This window comes from Globicephala melas, chromosome 6 (assembly GCF_963455315.2).
Source record: "Globicephala melas chromosome 6, mGloMel1.2, whole genome shotgun sequence".
Lineage (NCBI taxonomy): Eukaryota > Metazoa > Chordata > Mammalia > Artiodactyla > Delphinidae > Globicephala > Globicephala melas.
In genome coordinates this window covers 104,879,181-104,906,760 of record NC_083319.1, presented here as the reverse complement: position 1 = coordinate 104,906,760, position 27,580 = coordinate 104,879,181, and the positions used below count along the sequence as shown (strand labels likewise).

Here is a 27,580-nt window from a genome sequence, read left to right as displayed (position 1 = left end):
AACAAAATTGATAAACCATTAGCCAGACTCATCAAGAAAAAAAGGGAGAAGACTCAAATCAATAGAATTAGAAATGAAAAAGGAGAAGTAACGACTGACACTGCAGAAATACAAAAGATCATGAGAGATTACTACAAGCAACTCTATGCCAATAAAATGGACAACCTGGAAGAAATGGACAAATTCTTAGAAAGGCACAACCTGCCAAGACTGAATCAGGAAGAAATAGAAAATATGAACAGACCAATCACAAGCACTGAAATTGAAACTGTGATTAAAAATCTTCCAACAAGCAAAAGCCCAGGACCAGATGGCTTCACAGGCGAATTCTATCAAACATTTAGAGAAGAGCTATCACCTATCCTTCTCAGACTCTTCCAGAATATAGCAGAGGGAGGAACACTCCCCAACTCATTCTACGAGGCCACCATCACCCTGATACCAAAACCAGACAAGGATGTCACAAAGAAAGAAAACTACAGGCCAATATCACTGATGAACATAGATGCAAAGATCCTCAACAAAATACTAGCAAACAGAATCCAACAGCACATTAAAAGGATCATACACCATGATCAAGTGGGGTTTATTCCAGGAATGCAAGGATTCTTCAATATACGCAAATCAATCAACGTGATACACCATATTAACAAATTGAAGGAGAAAAACCATATGATCATCTCAATAGATGCAGAGAAAGCTTTTGACAAAATTCAACACCCATTTATGATAAAAACCCTGCAGAAAGTAGGCATAGAGGGAACTTTCCTCAACATAATAAAGGCCATATATGACAAACCCACAGCCAACATCGTCCTCAATGGTGAAAAACTGAAAGCATTTCCACTAAGATCAGGAACAAGACAAGGTTGCCCACTCTCACCACTCTTATTCAACATAGTTTTGGAAGTTTTAGCCACAGCAATCAGAGAAGAAAAGGAAATAAAAGGAATCCAAATCGGAGAAGAAGAAGTAAAGCTGTCACTGTTTGCAGATGACATGATACTATACATACAGAACCCTAAAGATGCTACCAGAAAACTACTAGAGCTAATCAATGAATTTGGTAAAGTAGCAGGATACAAAATTAATGCACAGAAATCTCTGGCATTCCTATACACTAAGGATGAAAAATCTGAAAGTGAAATCAAGAAAACACTCCCATTTACCATTGCAACAAAAAGAATAAAATACCTAGGAATAAACCTACCTAAGGAGACAAAAGACCTGTATGCAGAAAATTATAAGACACTGATGAAAGAAATTAAAAATGATACAAATAGATGGAGAGATATACCATGTTCTTGGATTGGAAGAATCAACATTGTGAAAATGACTCTACTACCCAAAGCAATCTACAGATTCAATGCAATCCCTATCAAACTACCAGTGGCATTTTTCACAGAACTAGAACAAAAAATCTCACAATTTGTATGGAAACACAAAAGACCCCGAATAGCCAAAGCAATTTTGAGAACGAAAAATGGAGCTGGAGGAATCAGGCTTCCTGACTTCAGACTATACTACAAAGCTACAGTAATCAAGACAGTATGGTACTGGCACAAAAACAGAAATATAGATCAATGGAACAGGATAGAAAGCCCAGAGATAAACCCACGCACATATGGTCACCTTATCTTTGACAAAGGAGGCAGAAATGTACAGTGGAGAAAGGACAGCCTATTCAATAAGTGGTGCTGGGAAAACTGGACAGCTACATGTAAAAGTATGAGATTAGATCACTCCCTAACACCATACACAAAAATAAGCTCAAAATGGATTAAAGACCTAAATGTAAGGCCAGAAACTATCAAACTCTTAGAGGAAAAGATAGGCAGAACACTCTATGACATAAATCACAGCAAGATCCTTTTTGACCCACCTCCTAGAGAAATGGAAATAAAAACAAAAGTAAACAAATGGGACCTAATGAAACTTAAAAGCTTTTGCGCAGCAAAGGAAACCATAAAGAAGACCAAAAGACAACCCTCAGAATGGGAGAAAATATTTGCAAATGAAGCAACTGACAAAGGATTCATCTCCAAAATTTATAAGCAGCTCATGCAGCTTAATAACAAAAGAACAAACAACCCAATCCAAAAATGGGCAGAAGACCTAAATAGACATTTCTCCAAAGAAGATATACAGAGTGCCAACAAACACATGAAAGAATGCTCAACATCACTAATCATTAGAGAAATGCAAATCAAAACTACAATGAGATATCATCTCACACCAGTCAGAATGGCCATCATCAAAAAATCTAGAAACAATAAATGCTGGAGAGGGTGTGGAGAAAAGGGAACCCTCTTACACTGTTGGTGGGAATGTAAATTGATACAGCCACTGTGGAGAACAGTATGGAGGTTCCTTAAAAAGCTACAAATAGAACTACCATATGACCCAGCAATCCCACTACTGGGCATATACCCTGAGAAAACCATAATTCAAAAAGAGTCATGTACCAAAATGTTCATTGCAGCTCTATTTACAATAGCCCAGAGATGGAAACAACCTAAGTGTCCATCATCGGATGAATGGATAAAGAAGATGTGGCACATATATACAATGGAGTATTACTCAGCCATAAAAAGAGACGAAATTGAGCTATTTGTAATGAGGTGGATAGACCTAGAGTCTGTCATACAGAGTGAAGTAAGTCAGAAAGAGAGAGACAAATACCGTATGCTAACACATATATATGGAATTTAAGAAAAAAAAAATGTCATGAAAAACCTAGGGGTGAAACAGGAATAAAGACACAGACTTACTAGAGAATGGACTTGAGGCTATGGGGAGGGGGAAGGGTAAACGGTGACAAAGCAATAAAGAGGCATGGACATGTATACACTACCAAACGTAAGGTAGATAGCTAGTGGGAAGCAGCCGCATAGCACAGGGAGATCAGCTCGGTGCTGTGTGACCGCCTGGAGGGGTGGGATAGGGAGGGTGGGAGGGAGGGTGACGCAAGCGGGAAGAGATATGGGAACATATGTATATATATAACTGATTCATTTTGTTGTGAAGCTGAAACTAACATACCATTGTAAAGCCAATTATGCTCCAATAAAGATGTTTAAAAAAAAAAAAATCATTATGCTGCACACCCTAACTTATACAGTGCTCTACGTTCATTGTAGCTCAAGAAAATTGGGAAAAAATGTATTTAACCTTACAAACCATGAAAGGTATGCAAATAAAAAGAATGACATCCTCTCCCCTCCCTCCCCAAAAGAACTAGGAATATAGACATAGAGCAAAAGGAATTCTCACAGACTGCTGCTAGGAGGATAAACTGACAACCAGCGTTGGTGAATATGATAAAATAAGAATTTCTTACTTGACTGCCTCGTAAATATTGTTGGAGGTATGTCCTGATAAGGCATCATGTAAATTTCGAATAAAATAATCTCTGTATTCTTCTGGAAGCGCCATAAATGTTCCACCCATCACAATAAATTCCACTTTATCCACACTGTGACCAAGCTGTTTTAACTGAAAGACATAAATTCATCAGCATTAGAAAGATATAGTCAACTACCCTGAGAAGGTTATTGCAAATTTCTAATTTTACTTTGCGGTGTTCTCATCTGTATAGTTTAAAAATGAGAAGCAAACATGTTAAGCAAATTCTATGGACTAAAAAAAATAGACTCCAGGGTCTGAAAAGGAAATTATTGCTCAAATAAGGAGGACGAGAATTAAAAATAATAAACAAGAAGTCTGATGTCAACTTACAGAGTTAAGTGAAAACTTAATAATACAAAGAATATAAATTAGAGAGCAGCAAAGCAAATAACACAGTATGTAATAGAATAAACAAATATTTATTGATTACATATTTTATGCCAGACTTTGTGGTCAGCATTGGGGATGAAGAAGACTATATACAACATAATCAGGACTTGATGCAAGTGAAAGAAAGAGAACACTAGATTAGAAAGAAACGTTAAGAAAGCAGTTTTAAATTAAAAGTTTTGAATTAATTATGAAGTTTCTGGGTACAGGTAGCACCTTAAGCCTGGTTTCAGGGGTGGGGCAAGGACAATAAACTCTGAAATATGACATCTCTTCTATTTGGGAAGAGAATGGTATAGATCTTTCAGTTTTTCAACTACAATAAGGCAAGATTCTAATTTTTAGAAACAGGTATTTAAATTTCTTGCCATATCTTAGGCCTGAGGAAAACTAGGTCAAGTAGACTACAAATTATGAACTCTAATGTACTACGTAAAGAGGATGTCCACACTTAATATGAGCAAAAAGTTACTTTGTTTTATACTTGTTTCTGAAAATGGCAAATAACTTATACATACATCCATCCTTATACATATGTAAATCCTTACAGATACGTAAGCATATGGGCAGGCATGTGCATACACATGCAAATATATATCTGTAAGTACGTGTACATAGCTATCAACACTAAAAGAATACTCTATAACTACGGTTGTTTACCAGGAATACACAACAAAATCTTCCTGGTAGCTTTTTCAAAATATCTTGCCTGGACCCTAAACCAGACTTAATCAGAACTTCAGCAGTGAAATCTGACATGTATTTTGGAAAAGTTACTCAGGTGATTCTAGTGCATTTACAGTTAGGAAAAGAATCACTACTCTCTGGTAGTTTCTAAAATCTTTCAAAACCCATGCTCCTGTTTGGAAAATATAAACATTTTGAACTCTACTGAAACACTTCAAATGAGTTAAATATCACGGCTAAGGGAATTCCCTGGTGGTCCAGCCAGTGGTTAGGGCTCTGTGCTTCCACTGCAAGGGGCATGGGTTCCAAAAAAAAAAAAATTATGGCTAAAAAAGAAATTGAAGCAATGGTCAGTTTAGGAACTATGTTGGCTCCCTGCAGGTGGGGTCCTCTCCTACAGCTGACAATCCTGATCCATATATGCTTGGGTGACAATGATGTGAAAATCAGAAGTGTCTGGTATCCACTCGTAATAACAGTTAAGCACAGAAGCGACTTACTGACTATGGTATGTGCTACTTTCCATTTGAGATTTTCTAGTTGTCTTACTAGATGTAACTATAAAAACTATGGACAGTGCTTGCATTGTTTGAAATTGGACAAGTTTAAAATAAAATTGTGAAAAAGAAAATCTGTATTAATGTTCAGAGTTCTTGAACAGAGCAAGGCCATCTACACAGTACTTGTCTTTAATCAGTTATATTGAGGTATAATTTTTTTGTGTGTGTGTGGCTTTGCCATGCAGTTTGCAGGATCTCAGTTTCCCGACTAGGGATTGAACCCAGGCCACAGTAGTGAAAGCCCGGAATCCTAACCACTAGGCCACCAGGGAACTCCCGGGGTATAATTTATATACAACAAAATCCACTAACTTTAACTGTACAATTAAATGAGTTTTGACAAATGTTTAGAGTTGTGTAACCACTGCCACCACCACCACCAGTATACAGAACAACTCCATGGGATGAGTCCCTCATCCCCCTGTACAGTCAATTCCCCATTCACACCCCAGCAAACTAGTCACAATACTTCTCACTTGGCTTATGGAAGCTAAAATTCAATCCACCCACCTATTGTCTAAGACATATCCACATTCTGTAAATTTCATACCATAAATAACTTTCTACAAATTGAAAGAACTTTAGAGACTATAAAATCCTTACAGAAAATAATACAGTCTTTAAAGGAAGCAGTGTTTTTGACCTTGCTAGGTATTGCAAAATAGTCCCCCTCCCTCAGATGGATATTAAAAACTTACAAAGGGGAGAAATATTCTTTCAGTTCTTATTTCTGGTTCAACTCAAATCAAGCAAGAATACCTTCTAAGTATAAAGATCTAATGTAACAATGCTTTTTAAAACCTTACCTGTTCTATTCGGTGTCTTGTCTGTAGATAAGGGTCATACCTAGCACGGATAGCTCGCATGGAGGTTGGCTAAGAAAAAAGAGAAGTATCCTGTTATGCCCACACTGAATTAAGAATAAAAAGTAGTTTCAAAAGGGTATTAAAAATAAAGTTCCCTTGGGCTCCTTTCTTCCTCTCTCAGTCTTGTCAGGGTTCAAAATAATGTCCTGAATAACATTTGGCTGGTCTCCACTCAACAGGAGGCAGCTCCTTGGACCATAGTTATATCTTTGTGTAAACCCTTATGGAAACCCCAGGGTCACCAAATTGTTATACTGCTCACAGACATAGCTGTGTATACACATTCAAAAGAGTTACTTGATAAAATAACCTTTAAACCAGATCATTAAATATCAATACAACAACAGTTTGTAATGGCTTAACAAAAAGCCATCATGCTATCATACAATGGAATAGTCTATGGCCATGAAACAATATACTGATATAAAATGTTCCCTAAGATACATTGTCAAATGAGAAAGGTAAGGTGCAAGGTTTTGATAGACTACCTCCTGTGTAAAAAGTTAGGATAAAGAGTATGTATTGCTTTTATATCTATATATTATCTCTGAAGGGGATGATACTGATTGTCTTCGGGGGCTGAAGCAGAAAGGGGTGGCCAGGGGAGAGTGACGAGAGGGAGTCTTCACTGAAAAATTCTTTTAGTATTTTTAAAAATTTGAACTATGAAAAACAGGTAAGAAATGAAAAACCATGTATAAGAAAAAAGTCACATGGTTTCCTGGCTGCTGGCCTCTTTGGATGAGGCCGACGACTTCGAAAGCCTGCTCGCTGGCCTCCTGCTTTCTCTTGCACCCGCTCTAATCCTGCCCTCACAGAACCATCAAATGATCTTTTAAAAACCAACACTGGATTATATCAACCCCTGCTTTAAATCTGGATGGCTTTTCACAACACCTATAACAAACTCCTTGCCCTGGCTTACAATCCCCTGCAGCACCCGTCTCCCGAATCTCATTCTCCCCTCACCTGCTCTGCTCCAGAGCCCCCCACTGTCATTCTGAGCCTGGCTCCGTGTTCCAGCTATTCTCTCTCCTAGGAATGCTCTTTCTTGGTATTCTTGAAAGGCTCTTTCTTGTCATTCAGGGCTCAGTTTAAATGTCACCTCCTCAGACCATTCCTTCCTAGCCCCCAAGGCTGAAGTATCCACCCTGCTACGACATCTTACTTGACTTTACTTCCCTGCTTTGCATTTACTAGTACCTGATTGTTTTTTCTTGTTTGTTTCTTTACTGTCTACCCCCATTTATTAGAATGTAAATTTCTCAAGACCTGACCTGTTTTTTCACAGCTGCAGAGGCAGGACAATGTACTGGTGAGGAGCACAGAATTCAAAGCCCGGCCCTGTTACATATTAGGGGCATGTCTCCAGGCCAGTCATGTAAGACTTCTAGGCCCTGGTTTCCTTATCTAAAAAACTGGGATAATAATAGTGTCTACCTTCAAAATCCTGCTGTCAGGTTTAAAGTTGTAAAGCACTTAGAACAATGTTGACATATTAATAATAAGTGCTTACATAAATATTTCGCCAGTGACTAGAACAACAGACACTCAGCAAATGTTTGGTGAATGAATAACTTATGTAATCAGGAAAAAAATAAAAATTTTAAGAAAGCCGGTACTTATAAAAGCAGACTCTTAATAAAGTATGCTGTAACACTCCTCAGGACAGCCTCACATTACTTTACCTCATATCCAGTATAAGACTGGGTCGAATATTCAAAGTCTGAATCAGGTCCACCAGGGCAGTATCTGCCAATACAATAAAATGAAGATGTCAGATACAGAACTTAGTTCAACAGTCTAGTTCAAGTATCTACAGGCTCCGTAAAATCCTGACTGAACCAGCTTCATTTTCGAATCCTAACAGAAGGTTGTACCTTTGTAGCATCTGCAAATATATACATTTTCTACTAACAAGTAAAAAGATAAACATATAAAGGAACATTATTACAGTCATTTTCAGAGTATTGCAGTCACTATTATTTTAGAAGTTTAAGCTTTTAGGGGCAAATAACTGGGCCTAAGTTTTCCTAAGTTTGGATTGATACTCACAGTGCTCTCTTGGTAACTACACTTAAGAAAATCTTTCTGATTAATAATCTTCCTGTCTAGAGTCATGAATATTCTTCTGCTAATTTTTCTAATTATCTAAATTTAATAAGTTTAAAGATTATTAGTAAGGATAAGTTTTTACTTTGATACTTTTCTGATCCAAATTCATTATAAACTTCTGACATTTGGAATTTACGCAGCTCATATTTCCATGTATTGTTTATCAAGTTAACAGAATATCTACTGTTTTGAGTTCTGTAACCTATGAATTTTTTTTACTGTGTATTGCAACAAATTAAAATCTTTATATGCTTCATTTTTAAAGCATTGAGACATCCTACTAATAGGTGCTTGTTTCAAAGAACTAACTTATGAATCTATTAAGTCAAAGTTTTAAATATTACCAGGGAGTTCCCTGGTGGCCTAGTGGTTAGTGATGCCAGGCTTTCACTGCTGTGGCCCGGGCTCAATCCCTGGTCGGGAAACTGAGGTCCCACAAGCCGTGGCCAAAAAACAAATACAAACAAAAAACAGTTTTAAATATTACCAGCATGTATTGATCAAGGCTCTAGGGGACTTAACTGGTTCAATTAAAATACATACACATACACAACTTATCACAATCATCATACTCACACACATATGTTTCCTGTAAAACTGATGTGTGGACATCTGTGGGGTTTGCACATGACAGCCACAACAGCAATCTATAAAAGGAAGATTAATAAAAAAGCAATTATGAAATAATTCATACAGGCGGCACAGGTGCCACCCGCTGGGGCTCCGCTCTCCTTGCACAAGCCTGCGCGTCCTTCCTGGCGAGGTCCCTGCGCGGCACGGCCAGGCTCAGTGCAATTTTGACAGCAATCATCATACCAAGCTATTATGAAGTGTGATGTCAGTCTGGAGGACGGATAATATATAAGCCAGTTCTTGACATGCTATCTTACAAGGAAACATCTGAGACCATCAGTCCACTTCACTTTGCCATTGAACATGAGCCCTATAGGCATATAATACATAATTGTTGAAGTGTAACTAAAATGTGGAAAATATATCTTCTTCTGGCTCAAGGAATATTATTATAGAAGAGTTAAAAACTGTGGCCTTTCATTTATACAAACAGAAAATTGTATTGACTTCTCTCAAGTAGTAAGGCTTCTAATGTGAGGAAAAACATGGCATGACAAGTGTGGGAAAGAGCAAGCACTAAATTACTGTCAAAAAATAAACGGAGTAGCACAGTGGTGCTCAGTAATTTACAGGGGCAATTAGTCACCACCCCACGGCGCTGCTGAGGACAGCATGGCAGCAGACTCGCCAGGCCCGAGCTGAAGAAGAGGCTTTGCACTGCTCTCCAGACAACTTTTCAAACAACAAGAGAGGATATTTGAGTACATTAGGTTCCATGTCTTCCTTCTGGGTGCCCACCCTTCACATTATTCGACCAACCTAATACATAGACATATTTTTAGCACAATATTAACTTGTTCTGTGTGTGTTAAAAAGACCAACTGCAGCTTTTTTCTCTCCCACTGTCCAAAGTTGGTGTTTCCTTATCCTGTAAAAAGCAAAACAACCAAACGGAAAAACCCGTTCCCCACTCACAAATTGTCCCCCTGCTATGTGCCTTCGGTCTGTCTCATTACTTTTGCATCTTGCTACTATGTTCTATATTTGCTCAGAGCCACTGGGTGCTAAGGAATTTGGTCTGCTGCTCCTCCAGGGAAGTTTGGTGAGCTGGTACAAGGAGGTGATAAACAAGGCCATAAAACACAGGGTAAATGAAAAAGATACATAAACTTCCTGGTATTTCTTTTTTTTTTTTTTTTTAACATCTTTGTTGGGGTGTGGTTGCTTTGCAATGGTGTGTTGACTTCTGCTGTATGGCAAGGTGGGTCAGCTGTGCATGTGCATGTGTCCCCATGTCTCCTCCCTCTGGCGTCTCTCTCCCACCCTCCCTGTCCCGCCCCGCTGGGTGGTCACAGAGCACCGAGCTGATCTCCCTGTGCTATGTGGCTGCTTCCCACTGGCTGTCTATTTTACATTTGGTAGTGTATATATGTCCATGCCACTCTCTCGCTTCGTCCCAGCTTACCCTTCGCCCGCCCCCGTGTCCTCCTGATATTTCTTAACATGTTCTTTAACATACTGTATGTAGTGCCTATGTATATGTGCATAACAAAAGAAGCCTGGTAAAATGTAAAAAAAAAATAATAATTCATACAAAATTCTGGAGAGTTGTTATCGCTCAGAAAGCGGGAGAGGAATGCAATCAGAGGGTGGCACACAAGGGGGTTTCAAAAGTACTGGTAACGCTGTATTTCTTAAACTGAGCTGTGGGTACCAGGGTGATCTTTTCAATATTATTAATTTTCAAAATGTACATATGCATTGTACACACTAGTTTGTATTATATTTTACAATAAATTAAGTGCAAAATAAGGAATTAATAATTTTTAAAGTCACGGTGATTCTTATTTTCTTGCTCTTTCTGATTTGTTTTAATAAAATAGCCTATAAGAGAACAATTACTTATGCAATTCTGTAAAATTATATCTAAACCTAACCTTTGTATCTCAAACTCTTCCCAATAGATCTCAATATTTAGAATAGAGACTATTAAACTGGAGCTAGACTTCAGAGTGTGTGCAAGATATTCTCAGAGGGGTCTGTCAGAGCCCAGTGGGGTAGGAAGAGCATCTGCTTGAGAAGGACGTGATGGCAGAGTTAGACAATCAGTTACATATGGGGGCAGCTGGTCAAATAAGGGTATACACTAAGATGAATGCAAGCCAGATTTCTTACTGTCAGAGAAGAAAGTTATGATTTTTTAATTTAGTTTATTGAAGTATAGTTGATTTACGATGTGTTAATTTCTGTCTACAAAAAACTGATTCAGTTATACACATATATACATTCTTTTTCATATTCTCTTCCATATGGTTTATCACAGGATATTGAATATAGTTCCCTGTGCTATACAGTAGGACCTTGCTGTTTATCCATCCTATATAAAATAGTTTACATCTGCTAGCCCCAAACTCCCAATCCATTCCTCCCCAACCCTGCTCCCCCATGGCAACCACAAGTCTGTTCTCTATGTCTGTGAGTCTGTTTCTGTTTTGTAGATATGTTCATTTGTATCATATTTTAGATTCCACATATAAGTGATATCATATGGTATTTGTTGTTTCTTTTTCTGACTTACTTTACTTACCATGTTGCTGTAAATGGCGTTATTTCATTCTTTTTTATGGCTGAGTAGTATTCCTTTGTATACAGGTACTACATCTTCTTTATCCATTCATCTGTCAATGGACATTTAGGTTGTGTCCTTGTCTTGGCTGCTATGAACATAGGGGTGCATGTATCCTTTTGAATTATATCAATAGTTTTATCCAGATACATACCCAGGAGTGGGATTGCTGGATCATATGGCAACTCTATTTTTAGTTTTCTGAGGCACTTCCATACTGTTTGCCATAGCAGCTGCACAATTTACATTCCCACCAACAATGTAGGAGGGCTCCTTTTTCTCCACCCCCTCTCCAGCATCTGTTATTTGTAACGACTTTTTAATCATGGCCATTCTGACCGGTGTGAGGCGGTCACTCAGAGAAGAAAGTTAAAATACGCAAAAGGAGAGAACTAGAATGAACTCTGTGGGTTGGATGAAATCAAAGATACTGTTGTGGACTCACAGCACACACACACACACACACAAATATAGATGCAAATGTTTTATGTATATGTGTGTGCACGTATGTACATAATATTTCCTAGTTTGGTCCATGGAGAGGGTCTGGGAGCAGCAACACCCTAACGGCATTGAGCACATCTAGTACTCAGATCTTTGTTTCTAAATATTCTTCTCCACTAAAAGAAACCAGGGCTCCTTGGAGAAACAGCTGATTCCAGGGCTGGGGTAAAGAAAGTACAAGATGAGCCTGGAACATTTTATTATGACTGAAAGCTAGAAACTGCCCAAAGAATGATGGGGACATTTAAAAAAGAAACAGAAAGCAGCTTGAAAGGGCTCCTACTGGTCAAAACTGGGAAAATTTGTACATCAAAATAAATAATGATGGAACAGATTATAACCCACCAAACAGGAAACCATTTAATCCAGTCACACAAATGAATGAGGTAACTGGAAGTCTGATAAGGAACAGGATATTTGCATGGTTTCAAAGTACTTCACTGGGCTTCCCTGGTGGCGCAGTGGTTGAGAGCCTGCCTGCCAATGCAGGGGACACGGGTTCGAGCCCTGGTCTGGGAGGGTCCCACATGCCACGGAACAACTGGGCCCGTGAGCCACAACTGCTGAGCCTGCACATCTGGAGCTTGTGCTCCGCAACAAGAGAGGCCGCGAAAGTGAGAGGCCCGCGCACCGCGATGAAGAGTGGCCCCCGCTCACCGCAACTGGAGAAAGCCCTCGCACAGAAACGAAGACCCAACAACAGCCAAAAATAAATAAATAAATAAAATAAAATTTAAAAAAGTACTTCACCACACAAAACTTCTTAATTACAAAGTGGAAAAGAATAACTTTACAAAGGGGATGCCTAGCAGACATCACCTTGATCAAAAGACAACATCAGTGACAGGACAACAAACTATGCACCACCTGACAGGATATAATAAGAACGCAGTATCACTTATGTGATGTTCCTGCCAGAGATGCAAACCCGAATCTTATTATGAGGACACATCTGATTAAACCAAATTGAGGGAGATGATACAAAACAACTTGCCTGAAATCTTCAGAAGTGTTAAGGTAATGAAGTAAAGGAAAGACAGAGGAAGTGTCCAGATTGAAAAGCCATGACAACTAAACGCAGCACGTGATTCTGAACTGGGTCCTATAGGTCATTACTGACACACCATAAGAAACTTGAATGAGGTCTGAGGACTAGATGATGATAATGTATCAGTGTTAAATTTCTGATTTTGATGGCTGTATTGTGGTGATGTAAGAAAATGTTCTTGTTTCTAGGAAGTACACACTAAAGTATTCAAAGCCATTGGCTTTGCAACTTACTCTCAAATGGCTCAGGGATAAAGTGTTCTTTGTAGTGGATTTTCAACTTTTCTGTAAGTCTGTGATTATTTTTTAATAATAAAAATGATTAAAATTGAACTTAAATCATTAGTGATCTAGAGAAACTCCAAAATAAATAATTTTGCAAATCAAGGGCTTCCCTGGTGGTGCAGTGGTTGAGAGTCCACCTGTTGATGCAGGGGACACGGGTTCGTGCCCCGGTCCGGAAAGATCCCACATGCTGCGGAGCAGCTGGGCCCGTGAGCCATGGCCGCTGAGCCTGCGCGTCCGGAGCCTGTGCTCCGCAACGGGAGAGGCCACAACAGTGAGAGACCCGCGTACCACACACAAAAAAATAATAATAATTTTGCAAATCTGAATTAAAAACTTAGATTTTCAAACAAATGTTTGTATTTAAAATGAGACACCAGTGGTATATGTATACCACTGATGAGGTCAATCTAATTTCCCAATCTTTTATTGAGGGCCTACAATATAGGCCAGGTTCTGAGCTACACAGAGCAGGTGGGCCCTAAGACTACAAAAATATTAATGCACTGCCTCTGTCCTCTGAAATCATACAAGCTAGCAGGGGAGGAGGACATAGAGAAATAGGCTTTTTCAAAACCACATGGTAAGAAGCATGTGGTAAAAGAAAATATTAGGGATGCCCAAAGAAGGGGATTAATTAGCCCTGACCAGGGGTGTCAGGGAAGCCTTCCTAAGGGGTTGACAGCCATGCTGAGTAAGAGTTAACTAAGCTAAGAAGGCAGAGGGACGTGGGGACCAGGGAAGCAATGTGCAGGAGTTTTCAAGCATTTTTTAAGTGGCTGAACTCTCCCTTCAAGTAATGTTTTACTTAGAACGTCAACTTACAGAAGAGAGAAAAGCAACAGCCCTGGGTGAAGTAGAGATGGGGCCTGCTCCCACGGCTTCCCTATTATTCCCCAGAGTAGCTCCTAAAACACTTATACGGATCCTGTAGTTTTGTAGAATACAGCTTAAAGATTACTGATAAGGTAGAAAAAGCTATGACTTTGGAGTCAGCCAGAGAGATTAACCTTTGAATCTTTTCTCTGCCTCTTACTGTGTATTTTCCTGTTTTGTAAAATGAAGACAATACTACCTACCCTCAAAACAGTTTTGAGGATTAAATTAGAAAACACACCAGTGCAGTGGCTGGTATGTAACAGGTGGGCAACATATGGTCACTACTGTTGCAATGAGTAATGATACTACTCTGAATAATAAAAATCATGATTTTCAAAGCAAAAAACCCAACAAAATGAACAAAAACTCAAATACAAACAGACTCAAAATGGATCATAGACTTAAGTATATTAAAAAGGTATGCCACAGACTGGGAGAAAATATTTACAAAACACATGTCTGATAAAAGACATGTATCTTAACTATTAAAAAAAAATCCTTACAACTTCACAATAAAAAACCCAAACAACCCAATTAGGAATAGGGCAAAAGATCTGAAGAGACACTTCGCCAAAGAGGATGCACTGAAGGCAAAATAAGTATATGAGAAGATACTCAACATCGTACGTCATTCAGGAATTGCAAATTAAAGCAATGAGATATCACTACATACCTAACAGAATGGCCAAAATCCAGAGCACTGACAACACCAAATGCTGATGAGCTTGTGGAGCAATAGGAACTCTCATTTACTGTTGATGGAATGCAAAACAGTGCAGCCACTTTGGAAGACAGTTTGGCAATTTCTAACAAAGCTAAACGTAGTCTGACCATATGATCCAGCAATCATGCTCCTAGGTACTTATTTACCCAAATGAGTTTGAAAACTTTTGAGTATGCAAAAACCTTCAAACAAATGTTTATCGCAGCTTTGTCCATTATAATTGCCAAAAATTGGAAGCAACCAAGATGTCCTTCAATAGGTGTGTGGATAAACAAGTTGTGGCACACTCAGACAATGGAATATTATTCAGTGCTAAAAAGAAATGAGCTATCAAGCCACTAATAGGACATGGCATAACCTTAAATGCCCACTGCAAAGTAACAGAAGCCAATATGAAAAGGCTACAAAACATACTGATTCCAACTATATACCATTCTAGGAAAGGCAAAACTACAGAAACAGTAAATAGATCAGTAGTTGTGAGAGGTATGAAACAGGAAATGATGAGGGGAGTTTTAGGACAGTGAAACTATTCCATATGATACTGTAACGATGGATACGTGAAATTATGCATTTGGTAAAACCGACAGAATGTATAACACTGTGAGTGACCCCAATGTAAACTACAGGCTTTGGTTAATAAGAAGATAGCAATATTGGTTCATCAATTATAACATATGTGTCAAACCAATGCAAGGTATTAATAATAGGGCAACCTGGGGAAGGGGGAGAGGAAGTATATGGGAACTCTCTGTGCTTTCTGCTCAATTTTTCTGTAAGCCTAAAGCTGCTCTATAAAAAAATATAAAGCACTACAGTAACAGCAGAAGTAAAAGCATGGAGGTTAGTGGGCATATATCTGGAGAAAACTATAATTCAAAGAGATACATGCACTCCAATGTTCATTGCAGCACTATTTACAACAGCCAAGACATGGAAACGACCTAAATGTCCATCAACGGATGAATGGATAAAGAAGATGTGGTACATATAAACAGAATATTAGCCATAAAAAATAATGAAATAATGCCATTTGCAGCAACATGGATGGACCTGGAGATTATAACACTAAGTCAGTCAGAAAGAGACAGATAAATATATGATATTGCATATATGTGAAATCTAAAATATGACGCAAATGAACTTATCTACAAAACAGAAGCAGACTCACAGACACAGAGAACAGACTTGTGGTTGCCAAGAGGGAGACATGGTGGGGGAAGGATGGATTGGGATTTGGGGATTAGTTGATGCAATTATATATAGAATGGATAAACAGCAAGGTCTTACTGTATAGCACAGGGAACTATATTCAATATCCTGTGATAAACCATACTGGAAAAGAATATGAAAAATGTATATATGTGTATAACTTAATCATACATTTGCCATACAGTAGAAATTAACACAACATTGTAAATCAACTATACTTCAGTAAAATAAATTTTTTAAAAAGCAAAGAGGTTAGGATGCATAGCAGCTAGGGAATGACAATCAGCTGTGTTCATTTGATATTTTTAATAGTCACTCTGGTGATACTGCAGAAAATGGATTTGGTGCAGGTAAGAAGAAGTAGGCCCATTAGGAAATGAGTAAAACAATCTAAACAAGAAATAATAAAGGCCAAAACATTCCTCCCAGTGGTGGTAGGAATGGACAATGCATTTCCCATCTTTTAGAAACTGAGTGGACGGGGGCACCATTAGCTAAGGTGGACAAGGAAGATGGGTGAGCAAGTCTGAGGTTTTGGATATGCTACACTTAAGGATATACTTACAGGCAGTCAAAGGAGAAATGTCTAACAGGCAATCCGACACGGATGTGAAGCTTGGGGAGAAGTCGGAGCTATGAGTCAGCATATGGCAATACTTAAAAACATCAATGGATGAGATCACCAAAGAAAGCATGTATGGCACTAAAAGCAGTTGGCCCAGGACCACAGAAAAATCAATTTTTAGAGGGAAGCAGAACAAGAGTAGCTGTCAAAGAAAGAAATGATCCGAGGTAGGAAGAAGACAGAGAGAATGGAATTATGAAAGCCAAGTGCATTTGTCAGGTTGAAACATTGCTAAACCTTTGTCTCCATGGTAGCAAGCCCACACACAATGCTGAAAACTGAAAATCCAAGACTCACCCATAAAGCACGTTATTTAGGAATATGGAAGTAAATGCCAAGAAATCAGCTAAGACCTAAAAGTGGTTGCCCTGGGGGAACAGTCGGGGGAGAATGGGAGGTGAGGGGTTTGGACCTATTCGTTTTTCTGAAAGAGTCTTTTATACTAGGTACAAACAAACAAACCCCAAACACTTAAGTTCAAAGGAGAAGAGACTAGGATAGGTGGTACACTCTATGTGAAAGGTCTGGGGTTTAATTAGTCACAAATATATGATCCAGGAGATACGGCTACCCAGCAAGTCATTATAAGCTGCATTTACTAGAAGTACAATATCCCCATCCAAAGAACAGACTGAACTTCTTAGATCACATCAGGAACACAGCATTCGCTTCTGGGTACCATGTTTTAAGAGGGTCTAAATACTATCAATTCTTCCCTCATGTCTTTCACACTCATCCTTTTTATCCTGGAGGCCCTACCTTGATTCAGGCTCTTAACACTTCACACCTAGGTCAAACCAAGAGTATCCCAACTGGTCCTTTTGGCTCCAAGCTACCCTACAACGTGTATGCAAATTAATTTTCTGAAAGTCTATCTGGTTCCCATCACTCCCCTTCTCAAAAATCTCTCAGTTTCCTATTATCTGGCTATTTTGCAGGACATTTAAGATCTTTTACAAGTGGATCCCACACTAACTCTTCACCCCAATGTCCTGCGGCTTTCCAAAATGAATTGTCAGCCCCAGTGAGTCTGGTACACTCGTGGTTCCCTGCACACACACACCTCTTACATCATCTCTACCTCTGTGCCCTAGTTCCTGGGTCCTTGCTCCCATTACTCTTTGAACCTGCTCTTCTCTGCTTGTATGGGTGCCATTTATATGTTAGTCAAGCTCCACGCTTCCTCTTGGGCTTTCCCTAGTCCCTTTTACTGCAGGGACATCTCTGTCCTCTGGACTCCCATATCACTCCCTATGGTGTCAACTGTTTCACAATTACCATATATAAACAAAATGACTTTGCACTATCAATTTAACTTTTCAAAATACCTTTTATAAGTATCAATCTTATAAGCCACAAGCTTAAGATGGCCAACAATATTGGTCATCTTATGATAGTCACCAAGCATCTAGCTATATTTTTAAAGACACCAAAAATCAAAACATCATCTACTCCTCTAAGAACAGTGACCTTTTCCCCTGTGCCCTCCTAGCATTCTGCACGTGTCTCCACTCCAGCACACACCATAGCATATGGATTTTATTAGTCCAAATCCCCCACTTCCACCTCACTACCTGGGTTTTACATGGAGGCAGGGATCTGTGGTGGAACAGATACACAATCAATCTTTGATGAATTGAATCACTCACCCCACTGGCAGTTCTGATGGGTTTTGCCTTTAACTTGGGGACCAAGACCTTTCGATACTGAGGTGGGACTGCAGCAATGATATCCACCAGGCGGGGCTGTGCTGAAAGGCCATATTTGGCAGCTGTCCTGGTTTTCACCCTGAAAATAAAGCATCTAGCATTATCAAGATCACAATATTTCAAGGACAAGCTACCAAAAGGATAACCTATAAATAACATCATCAACTCCTTTCACCAGATGACAACAGTGGTTTTAACATTTGTAATTATCAGGGAACTAGAACAAAATTCATGACTTCCTTTTCTCCAGAGTACCAAAAAGAAAACCAGATGACTACAGGGCGGGGGCCCAGGACAGTGATACAATGTAGGTCTCGTTCAAAGTAGTGCTCCAGCTTCGAAGGATTCTACCATTTTCTCAGCTTCCACACTACTACGTTTGGGATCAGATTAATTCTGTTGTGGAGGACTGTTCAGTACATTATAGGAGGTTTAGCGGCATCCTTGGCCTCTACCCACGGGCACCTCTTCCCGCTGTAACAACCAAAAATGTCTCCAGACATTGCCAAATGACTTGGGGGTGGGGATGGTCATGCCTGGTTGCAAAGCACTGCCTCAGGCCAACAAAACAAAACAAAACAATTCAAAGCAAAGCTATGTGGAACCAAATAGGAAATAAAATAGATATATTTTTAAAGCTTTAAAAGTTTTTTTTTTTTTTTTGCGTTATGCGGGCCTCTCACTGTTGTGGCCTCTCCCATTGCGGAGCACAGGCTCCGGACGCGCAGGCTCAGCGGCCATGGCCCACGGGCCCAGCCGCTCCGCGGCATGTGGGATCCTCCCGGACCAGGGCACGAACCCATGTCCCCCGCATCGGCAGGCAGACTCCCAACCACTGCACCACCAGGGAAGCCCAAGCTTTAAAAGTTTTAAAACTTAGTTTCTAATTCAAAATATTATATAAAGATACATATAAATATTATATAAAGATACATATAAATATACTCTAACAATTATAAAAGAATCACTCTTGTAACCACATTCCACGAAAGAGAATATGATCAGCACTTCAGAAGACCCGTTTGCCCCTTCCTGACCGTAACCCTATCCCTAACCCCCAGAAGTAACCTTTATTCCAACTAATAATTCCTCGCTTTCCTCTATAATTTAGAAATTTTTCTTTTCTTTGTGGCTGCTAACCAAATCCTAATAGTCACTTTATCTTCTCACTTTAATCCATCTAGAAGTATTACGGGGTGTTCAAATCATTTCAACAAATGGTTACTGAGTACCTGATAGGTACAAGAGACTACCTATGTACTTGGTACGTCAGGAGGTGTAAGGCATAGCTGTTTCGTGCTCTATGTTCGCATGTTTGCAGACAGGCATGCACAAAAATAAATCTACAAGTAATAAAAACATATGTATCAATAATAAAACACACACACAACAATGAATGATTCCAGAGCTCAAGAGAGGAACTCAGTGTGTGCTGGGGAGATATTCAAAGAAAATGGGCACAGAAAAAAGACAGGCTTCAGACAGGCAATAAAGACACAGAGATGACACCGAGAGCAGACAGGCTGGCTTGTGTGAAGATGCAAAAACAGGATAGTACAGATTTTAAGAAATATGAGTAGACCAACTTAACAGAAAGCAGAATGTTTTCAATATGAAGATACAGAAGTTTAAAAAGTTGGAAAAGTAAGTTGAAGCCACACCGAGAGGCCTTACATAATGGGCTGAGGAATCTGCGTTTAATTCCACAAGCACTGGGAATGTGCTGAAAGTTCCCGCACAGGGAAATGATGAAGGAAAATTAATCCAGCAAGACAGTAAAAAGAACGGAAAGCATAAACTACTGCAGGAGTCCAGACTTAAGTTTAAAAAGGAATGGAAGAGGAAGTTGGTGGTGAACAAGAAAGAGTTATAATGAAGAAACAGTAGGCAAAATTTTGACTCTAAGTGGACCTAAGGGAAAAGATTCAAAGATGACACTAGAGTTTCAAACCTGGGTGAAGGTTAAAACAATTAGGCAAAGAGACATCTGAGTAGGGGCTGGTTTTAAAGAAGATGCTAGCTTTAGCTTTAGATGTGCTAAATTAAAGAGAATGACAAAGATATACAAGAAGTAGAAATGTTCATGAGAAACAAAAGATTTGTATAATTAGGGGTATAGCCAACAAAGATGAGGAAAAAACCCCACTGCTAAACACATGGTAGAAAAACCAATAAAATATAATGTCTTCATGGTATAAAAGAATAGTTATTAATTTATTCCTTAGCAAATGTTTATCAAGCACAATGTTCCAAGGAAGGGGTATAACATTGTAGTATCTCATGTAACAGAAGACAGAGTCCAAAATAAGGTCATGTGCGTAATGGCTAGACCATTGACAACCTGGGGATGGGGGGAGAACCCTTTCACTACAGCAGATCTGTATCACAAATATATAGTAAATAAATAGATGCAGAGAGGAAAAACCACTCTTATTTGAGGATGTAGCCAAGTCAAAGCTGAACATGGTTGTGGAGAGGAAGTGGATGAACGTGTCCAGGAGGTTCTGAAGTAGGGAAAGGTTGGATTTGATCAAAGGTCCCAAAGAGAGGGCTTCCCTGGAAGAGAGCTACCATCTCTCTGAGACGACCGGGAAGAGAGGAAGGATATGAAGTGAGATGGCACAGAAGGACAGCGCCTGGGCTCTGGAGATGGATGACCTGATTCTAAATCCCAGCTCTGCCAATCATGTTATTTACTCCTGAACAAATTATTTAACCTTTCTCTGTCTAAGAGGACCCATCTGTCAAATGAGGTAAATACCTACCTCATATAGTGTTTGAGAGGATCAGCTGAGCCAATACACATAACGTACTACTAACAGTGACCGGAATACCGTAAGCACCCAAGGAATGTTAGAAACTATCAGTATTATAAGGCTATAAGGCAATTTTTCCATAAATAATCTATAGGCCAGGGCAGAAAGCTAAATTCTCAACTAAAACATGAAACATGAGATAGAACCAGTAGTATTTGATAATTTCATAAAAGAAATCTACTACCCAAGAACAAGATTACCTTCTTTTTTATAGATCCACTTACTTATTTAGATCGATGTCTTTCCCCTGTTCGTGGGCTTCAATTAGTTGTTTAATAACATCTCCTATGGTCAGCATCATCAGCTCAGCAGGGCTGAGATCTCCTGAAAGGATAATATTTGACACTAAAAAAATCATATTATTCAGTAAAGGTTTTTGTATTTATTAGGAGTTTGTCTTCCAAAATCATTCCAATCATGTCAAAATGATAGCTCAAGTACACAAGACACTATTGTTTACAAGTTGATCATATATTTTATATCTTTAGTTTTAAAACCAACCTGGCTTCACCTATATATGGGAAGAGTTCACTTTAGAAGCATATACACCTCAAGAATGATAGATGCAGGAAAGAGTAGAGACAAACATGAGGAAAAAAGAACCTAATCACACAGGAAAGGACCAAAGTAGTTAAAGTAGCTTCCCTTTATCTCCAGATTGATAATTACATTTAGATGCATTATTTCATCTGATTCTCAGAACACAGTGAGGTAGACGGAACAAGAATATTTGGCTGTCCCATAAAAATGCTACCAAGGGGTGAAGTTGAAACTCAAACCCAGGTATCCACAGAAGTAATGTTAATACTATTTTGAAAAACAAAGCAATGTAGTACTATTTTGAAATACAAAGACATGGGTCTGTGCGTGCCTAGGGATCTTAACACATCTGTAAAATATAGTCTGTCCACCATCGCAACATTCTCCTGGCAACCGAGGCCGCCCTTCTCCTCTAAAAGGCAACAGCAGAAGCTGACATGTTCTTACATGACCCCACCCCTCCAGTTAAGGCTGACTGGTTCAAGGATGGGCACCTATCCAGGTCGGGCAAATCTGAGCTCTTTTTCTCAAGGCAAAAGACACCAGCCCCTCTCCAGTGATAAAAAGTTGTGAGATTTCAGCTTGGGAGCTCCTAGCAAGCCTGCCTCCTGCCTGCAGAGAAAGCTGGTGTGCAAAGATAATGATGTCATCGGAGAGAAACACAGATGAGAAACCCCTGGCGCTCATGGAGCCCTTTCATTTATCTCATTTGAAACCTCACAACACTGGAAGGTAGGTATTGTTACCACATTTCACAGATGTGAAAAGTTAAGGCTAGTTAAGACATAATTGTAAATGGCATAGTTAAGACTCAAATCCAGGTCTTTTCTCCGCAATTTACATGCTTTTAACCACTGTACCAAGCCACATCTAATTTAATGAGGTAAAGCTAACACATACAGAACAATCTGAGAGAAAAAGAAGTCCATCTATAGTCAAAGGCTTAAGTGCTTTCTAAACCATGTAACTCAGCCCTTCAGAGTTCTACAAAGGTGCCTGAGGGGCCATGTAACAGGTCGGGCTGGTGGTGATTAAGGTAAAGGAGGAAGGGAGGGAGAGGGAGGGTCTCTTTCTCCATTTCAACCAAAGCCGCTGGGCTTTCATCTGTTTATATGCTGAAGTTCTGCATAAGAATTTGGAGAAAAGGTGATTCGGGTGATAAAAATACAGGCAGACCTCAGAGATACTGCAGGTTCGTTCCAGACCATCACAATAAATACTGCAATAAAGCAAGTCACAGGAATGTTTTTGGTTTCCCAGTGCATAAAAAAGCTATGTTTACACTGCACTGCAGTCTGTTAAGTGTGCAAGAGCATTATGCCTTAAAAAAAATACCTTAATTAAAAAATACCTTATTGCTAAACAATGCTAACCATCATCTAAGCCTTCAGCAAATCATAATCTTTTTGCTGGTGGAGAGTCCTGCCTCGATGTTAGCTACCAAACTGATCAGGGTGGTGGCTGCTGAAGGCTGGGTGGCCGTGGCGATTTCTTAAAATAAGACCACAGTGAAGTGTGCCTCATCCATCGCCTCTTCCTTTCATGAACGATTTCTCTGTAGCAGGCAATGCTGATTGACAGCATTGTACCCACAGAACTTTCAAAACTGGAGTCAATCCTCTCAAACCCTACCACTGCTGTATTAACTAGGTTTAACCTAATAGTCTACATTTTTTATTGTAGTTTCAACAATCTTCGCAGCATCTTCACCAGGAGTAGATTCCATCTCAAAAAACCACTTTCTTTGCTCATCCGTAAGAAGCAACTCCTCATCCATTTGTTTCATCGTGAGATTGTGGCAATTCAGTCCCATCTTCAGGCTCCACTTTCAATTCTAGTTGTTTCCACCACATCTGCAGCTACTTCCTCCACTCAAGTCTTAAACCCCTCAAAGTCATCCATGAGGGCTGGAATCAACTTCTTTCAAATTCCTATTAATGTTGATATTTTGACCTCTTCCCAGGAATCATGAATGTTCTTAATGGCATTTAGAATGGTGAATCCTTTCCAAGTAGGTTTTCAATTGACTTTGCCCAGGTCCATCAGAGGAATCACTATCTATGGCAGCTATAGCCTTACAAAATGTTATTTCTTAAATAATAAGACTTGAGAGTCGAAATGACTCCTCGATCAGGCTGCACAATGGATATTGTGTCAGCAGGCATGAAAACGTTCATCTTGTACGTCTCCATCAGAGCTCTTGGGTGACTAGGTACATTAACAATGAGCAGTAATATTTTGAAAGCAATCTGCTCTCAACAGTGGGGTTAAAATAATCAGTAAACCATGTTGGAAACAGATGGGCTGCCATCCAGGCTTTGTTCCATTTAGAGAGCACAGGCAGAGTAGATTCAGCATAATTCAGAATGGTTAAATGAACATTAGCTTCAACTTAAAAGTCACCAGCTGCATTAGCCCCTAACAAGAGAGTCAGCCTGTCCTCTGAGGCTTTGAAGCCAGGCACTGACTTCTCTCTAGTTATGAAAGTCCTAGATGGCAATATAAGGCTGTTTTGTCTACATTGAAAATCTGTTGTTTAGTGCAGCCACCTTCACTAATTATCTTAGCTAGACCCTCTGGATAACTTGCTGCAGCTTCTCCATCAGCACCTGGGGCTTTGCCTTGCATTTTTATGCTATGGAGATGGCTTCTTTCCTTAAACATCATGAACCGGCCCCTGCTAGCTTCAAACTTTTCTTCTGCAGCTTCTGCAGCTTCCTCAACTCTCTCAGCCTTCAAAGAATTAAAGTTAGGGCCTTGTTCTGGATTAGGCTTTGGCTTAAGGAAATGTTGTGGCTGGTTGATCTTCTATGCAGGTTACTAAAACCTTCTCCGTATCAGCAATAAGGCTGTTTTGCTTTCTTATCATTCATGTGTCCAATACAGTATAATCTTCAATTTCCTTCAAGAACTTTGTGTTCACAACTTGGCTAACTGGTGTAAGAGGCCTAGCATTCAGCCTACCTCAGTTTTCGACATGCCTTCCTCACTAAGCTTAATCATTTCTAGCTATTGATTTAAAGTGAGAGATGTACGACTGTTCCTTTTACTTGAACCCTTAGAGGCCACTGTAGGGTTACTAATTGGCCTCAATTCAATATCGCTGTGTCTTAATAGGGAGGCCTGAGGGGAGGGAGAGAGATGGGGAAATGGTCAACAGGTAGAGCAGTCAGAACACACACAACATTTATCAATTAAGTTCATCATCTTATGTGGCAATTTGTGGGGCCCCAAAACAATTACAAGAGTAACATCAAAGATCACTGATCACCAAAATAAACATAACAATAATGAAAAGTTTGAAATATTGCGGGAATTACCAAAATGAGAGACATGAAGTGAGCAAAAATGCTGTTGGAAAAATGGAGCTGATAGACTTGCTCAAACGGGTTGCTACAAACCTTCAATTTGTAAAAAACACAGCATCTGTGAAGCACACTAAAGCTAAGTGCAATAAAACGAGGTATGCGTGAAGATAAAGATTTTTAAAACACTTGTATAGCCCTTGAGTATATCAAGAATTAACCAGAGAAGTAAATTAGTAAGAAAAGGCTTCGTGGAGGAAATCACACAGGGATCTTTAAAGGGCAGGATCTGGACAAGCGAAACAGAGGGCAATCCAGAAGGAACAATGTTAGGTATAGGAATTACCGATCATCTTTATGTGCAGGAGTACTGCCTAACTAGAATAGAGGCTTTTTGACAGGGTTCAGTAATAACAGATTACTGGCTACAAGGCAAAGGCATTTAAATAGGATGCAATACACAGTGGAGAATTATATGTTCTCAAGTTTGGGAGTAAAAAGATGCAAGTAGTGTTGAAAGAAAATAAGTACAGATTGATCCTTGAACACTGGCTTGAACTGCACAAGTCTACTTATATGCAGATTTTTTTCAAATAAATACAGTACCTGTATTTTTATTTTACAGATCCTTAAATTAACTAAGTGTGCGGAAAAGTTTGTGTTTGAGGATCTGAGTCCTGATTCTATCCAAACTGTTTCAGCTTCCTGCCCTTTGGTGAGTCATTTATCAATTCCTTTGTTTTTCAGGCAGAGATAGCAACACTCAGAATTTCAACTGTGCAGGGGTCAGTGCCCCCAACCACCCCCCTCCATTGTTCAAGGGTCAACTGTATACAAAATATACTAAAGAAAAAGAAGTTACAAAAAATGATTCAGAAGATGAAAAGAATACACATCCTCTGGATACTAAGTAAAAGACTCTTGAAAGGCAACATTGCTAAAAAACAAAACAAAACAGATTTACAGTAAAAAACTTGGATGACAGACTCAGTCCCTAGCTTCCAAACCCTACTAGCTGTGTGATAATGGGAAGATGAATGGCTTCTGAGCTCCCAATTCCTTGTCTGCAGAATTAGGATAATCCATACATATCTTTCACAAGATTCAGTAAGAATCAACAAAAATAATGTATATATGAAAGCCAAAGTATTATTCAAATATTAGTTCTTAATGAAGGTGGGTTGGGGGATGGTAGCTAGAATGATGAGGAATAAACTATTTCAAGAAACAATTTCTGTAAGAACTAACAGGACTTGGTGATAAATGAAGTCAAAAGTTTAAAGCTGGAGATGGAGGAGCAAGTTAGAGGGAGAAGATGACTAATCAATTAGGGGCATGTAGAATTTGATGCCACAAAACAACTGAAGGTAACTTGGACACTTGGAGCAGCTGATGCCAAGAGGCACAGTGATTAAAGAACAGATTTTTTTTTTTAAATTTTATGTTTTTGGGGTTCATAGAGACAGCCTGACAAACCAGTTCTGGGCTAAGAAACTTACTGAACTCTTTTAATCTCGGCTTCTTCATTTGTGAAAAGGCGACGATATCAGCCTAAGAATTATTAGCAAAGGCTCAACAGATGGCAGCCATAGTTATCATACCCATCACTATTATTAGACCGACTGCTCAATTGAGCTTAGAGATAACACTAGCACCTGTGAGAAAATACTTGAAGTTTGACTCCATTCGGCTGAAAAACTAAAGGTGGAATTGCTCCACGCTAACTCAGGAGGTAATACAAATGGGAATGGCTGCCTAACTGCCCCCACAGAATCCAAGAATAATTCAGTGGTTTTCTTTCTTTTTTTAACTTTGAGCTTTAAAACAATCTCAGATAAAAAAAGCACGTGAAATGTGTCGTAAAACGAATCTTGGCAAATTAAGAGTCCGAGAACGTGTTAAATCCACCGACCACGTTAACTTCTTGGAGGGTATACCTTGGACTAGAGCTTTTGTCCTTTATGCAAAAGACACCAAGCGACTGCCAAAAAGGAAGAGTAAGGATAAGTTGGTTCAAAAAACACAACAGGTGAAAGGAGAAAGCAGGGGGCAGGAGGCCACAGACAGACCACAGGTGGCTGGGGAGACTGGATGAGGTAGCGGATTCCCGCGGGAAAAACTGGCTTCAGCATCTGAGGGCCCGGGGTTCGCCCCTTCCCTACCACCGCCCCGTTCCCCCTCCCTTTCGCACCTTTCCGCTTCTGCCTCATCTCTCCGCTGTCGTAGCAGACGCCACCCCAGACAATGTAGCGCTACCCACTCGGGCCTCTGGTAAAATTGACAGCCACAAAGTAACCGTGTCCTGTCGTAAAATGACGCTCAATATATCGTAAAGCTGTTCCCAGAAGACAGCGCGCGCAAAGGGTCCGCCCAGCTTCCTTGCAGCTGCTCGCAGAGCTCCAGGAGGCGGGGCAAAGCTGTGGCCCGGGCTAAGCAGGCTGGAGTCTAAGGGCTGTAGGGTCCCCTAAGGGCAGCTTGGGCATTAGAAACCGCGATCTGGGCAGCACAGCGACAGGACAGAGCTTATGGACAGAGGCTGTGCCAGGAAACCTAGATAAGAGGGTGGATGTGGGTGGTCTCTAAATAAAGGTGGAGGAGCCCAGGGTGCATTGCGTCCAGGGTGGCTGGGCGGGAACGTGAGTGGGGATCGCGGGAAACTAGATTCTGAGCCTGGAAGAGACCACGCAGGAATCAAGTAACGATCTGAGG

At 39.7% G+C, this 27,580-nt stretch overlaps 1 protein-coding gene across 2 annotated transcripts in view; it reads right to left on the bottom strand.

Annotated features, from left to right (window-relative positions):
* ELP3 (elongator acetyltransferase complex subunit 3) overlaps positions 1–27,174 on the bottom strand; it is a 120,186-nt gene extending 93,012 nt beyond the window's left edge. Inside the window, exons 1-7 of one of the 2 annotated variants that reach the window (XM_030879118.3) lie at positions 27,063–27,174; positions 21,251–21,350; positions 18,151–18,289; positions 8,603–8,673; positions 7,600–7,663; positions 5,852–5,920; positions 3,341–3,495 (exon numbers count right to left, since the gene is read on the bottom strand). In XM_030879118.3, coding sequence (XP_030734978.1) covers positions 3,341–3,495; positions 5,852–5,920; positions 7,600–7,663; positions 8,603–8,673; positions 18,151–18,289; positions 21,251–21,350; positions 27,063–27,081 — 617 coding nt within the window. In that variant the 5' untranslated portion in view covers positions 27,082–27,174. The remainder of the gene's footprint in view (positions 1–3,340; positions 3,496–5,851; positions 5,921–7,599; positions 7,664–8,602; positions 8,674–18,150; positions 18,290–21,250; positions 21,351–27,062) is intronic. The other variant, XM_070045816.1, reaches the window with a different exon arrangement.
* Positions 27,175–27,580: the final 406 nt, after the last annotated feature.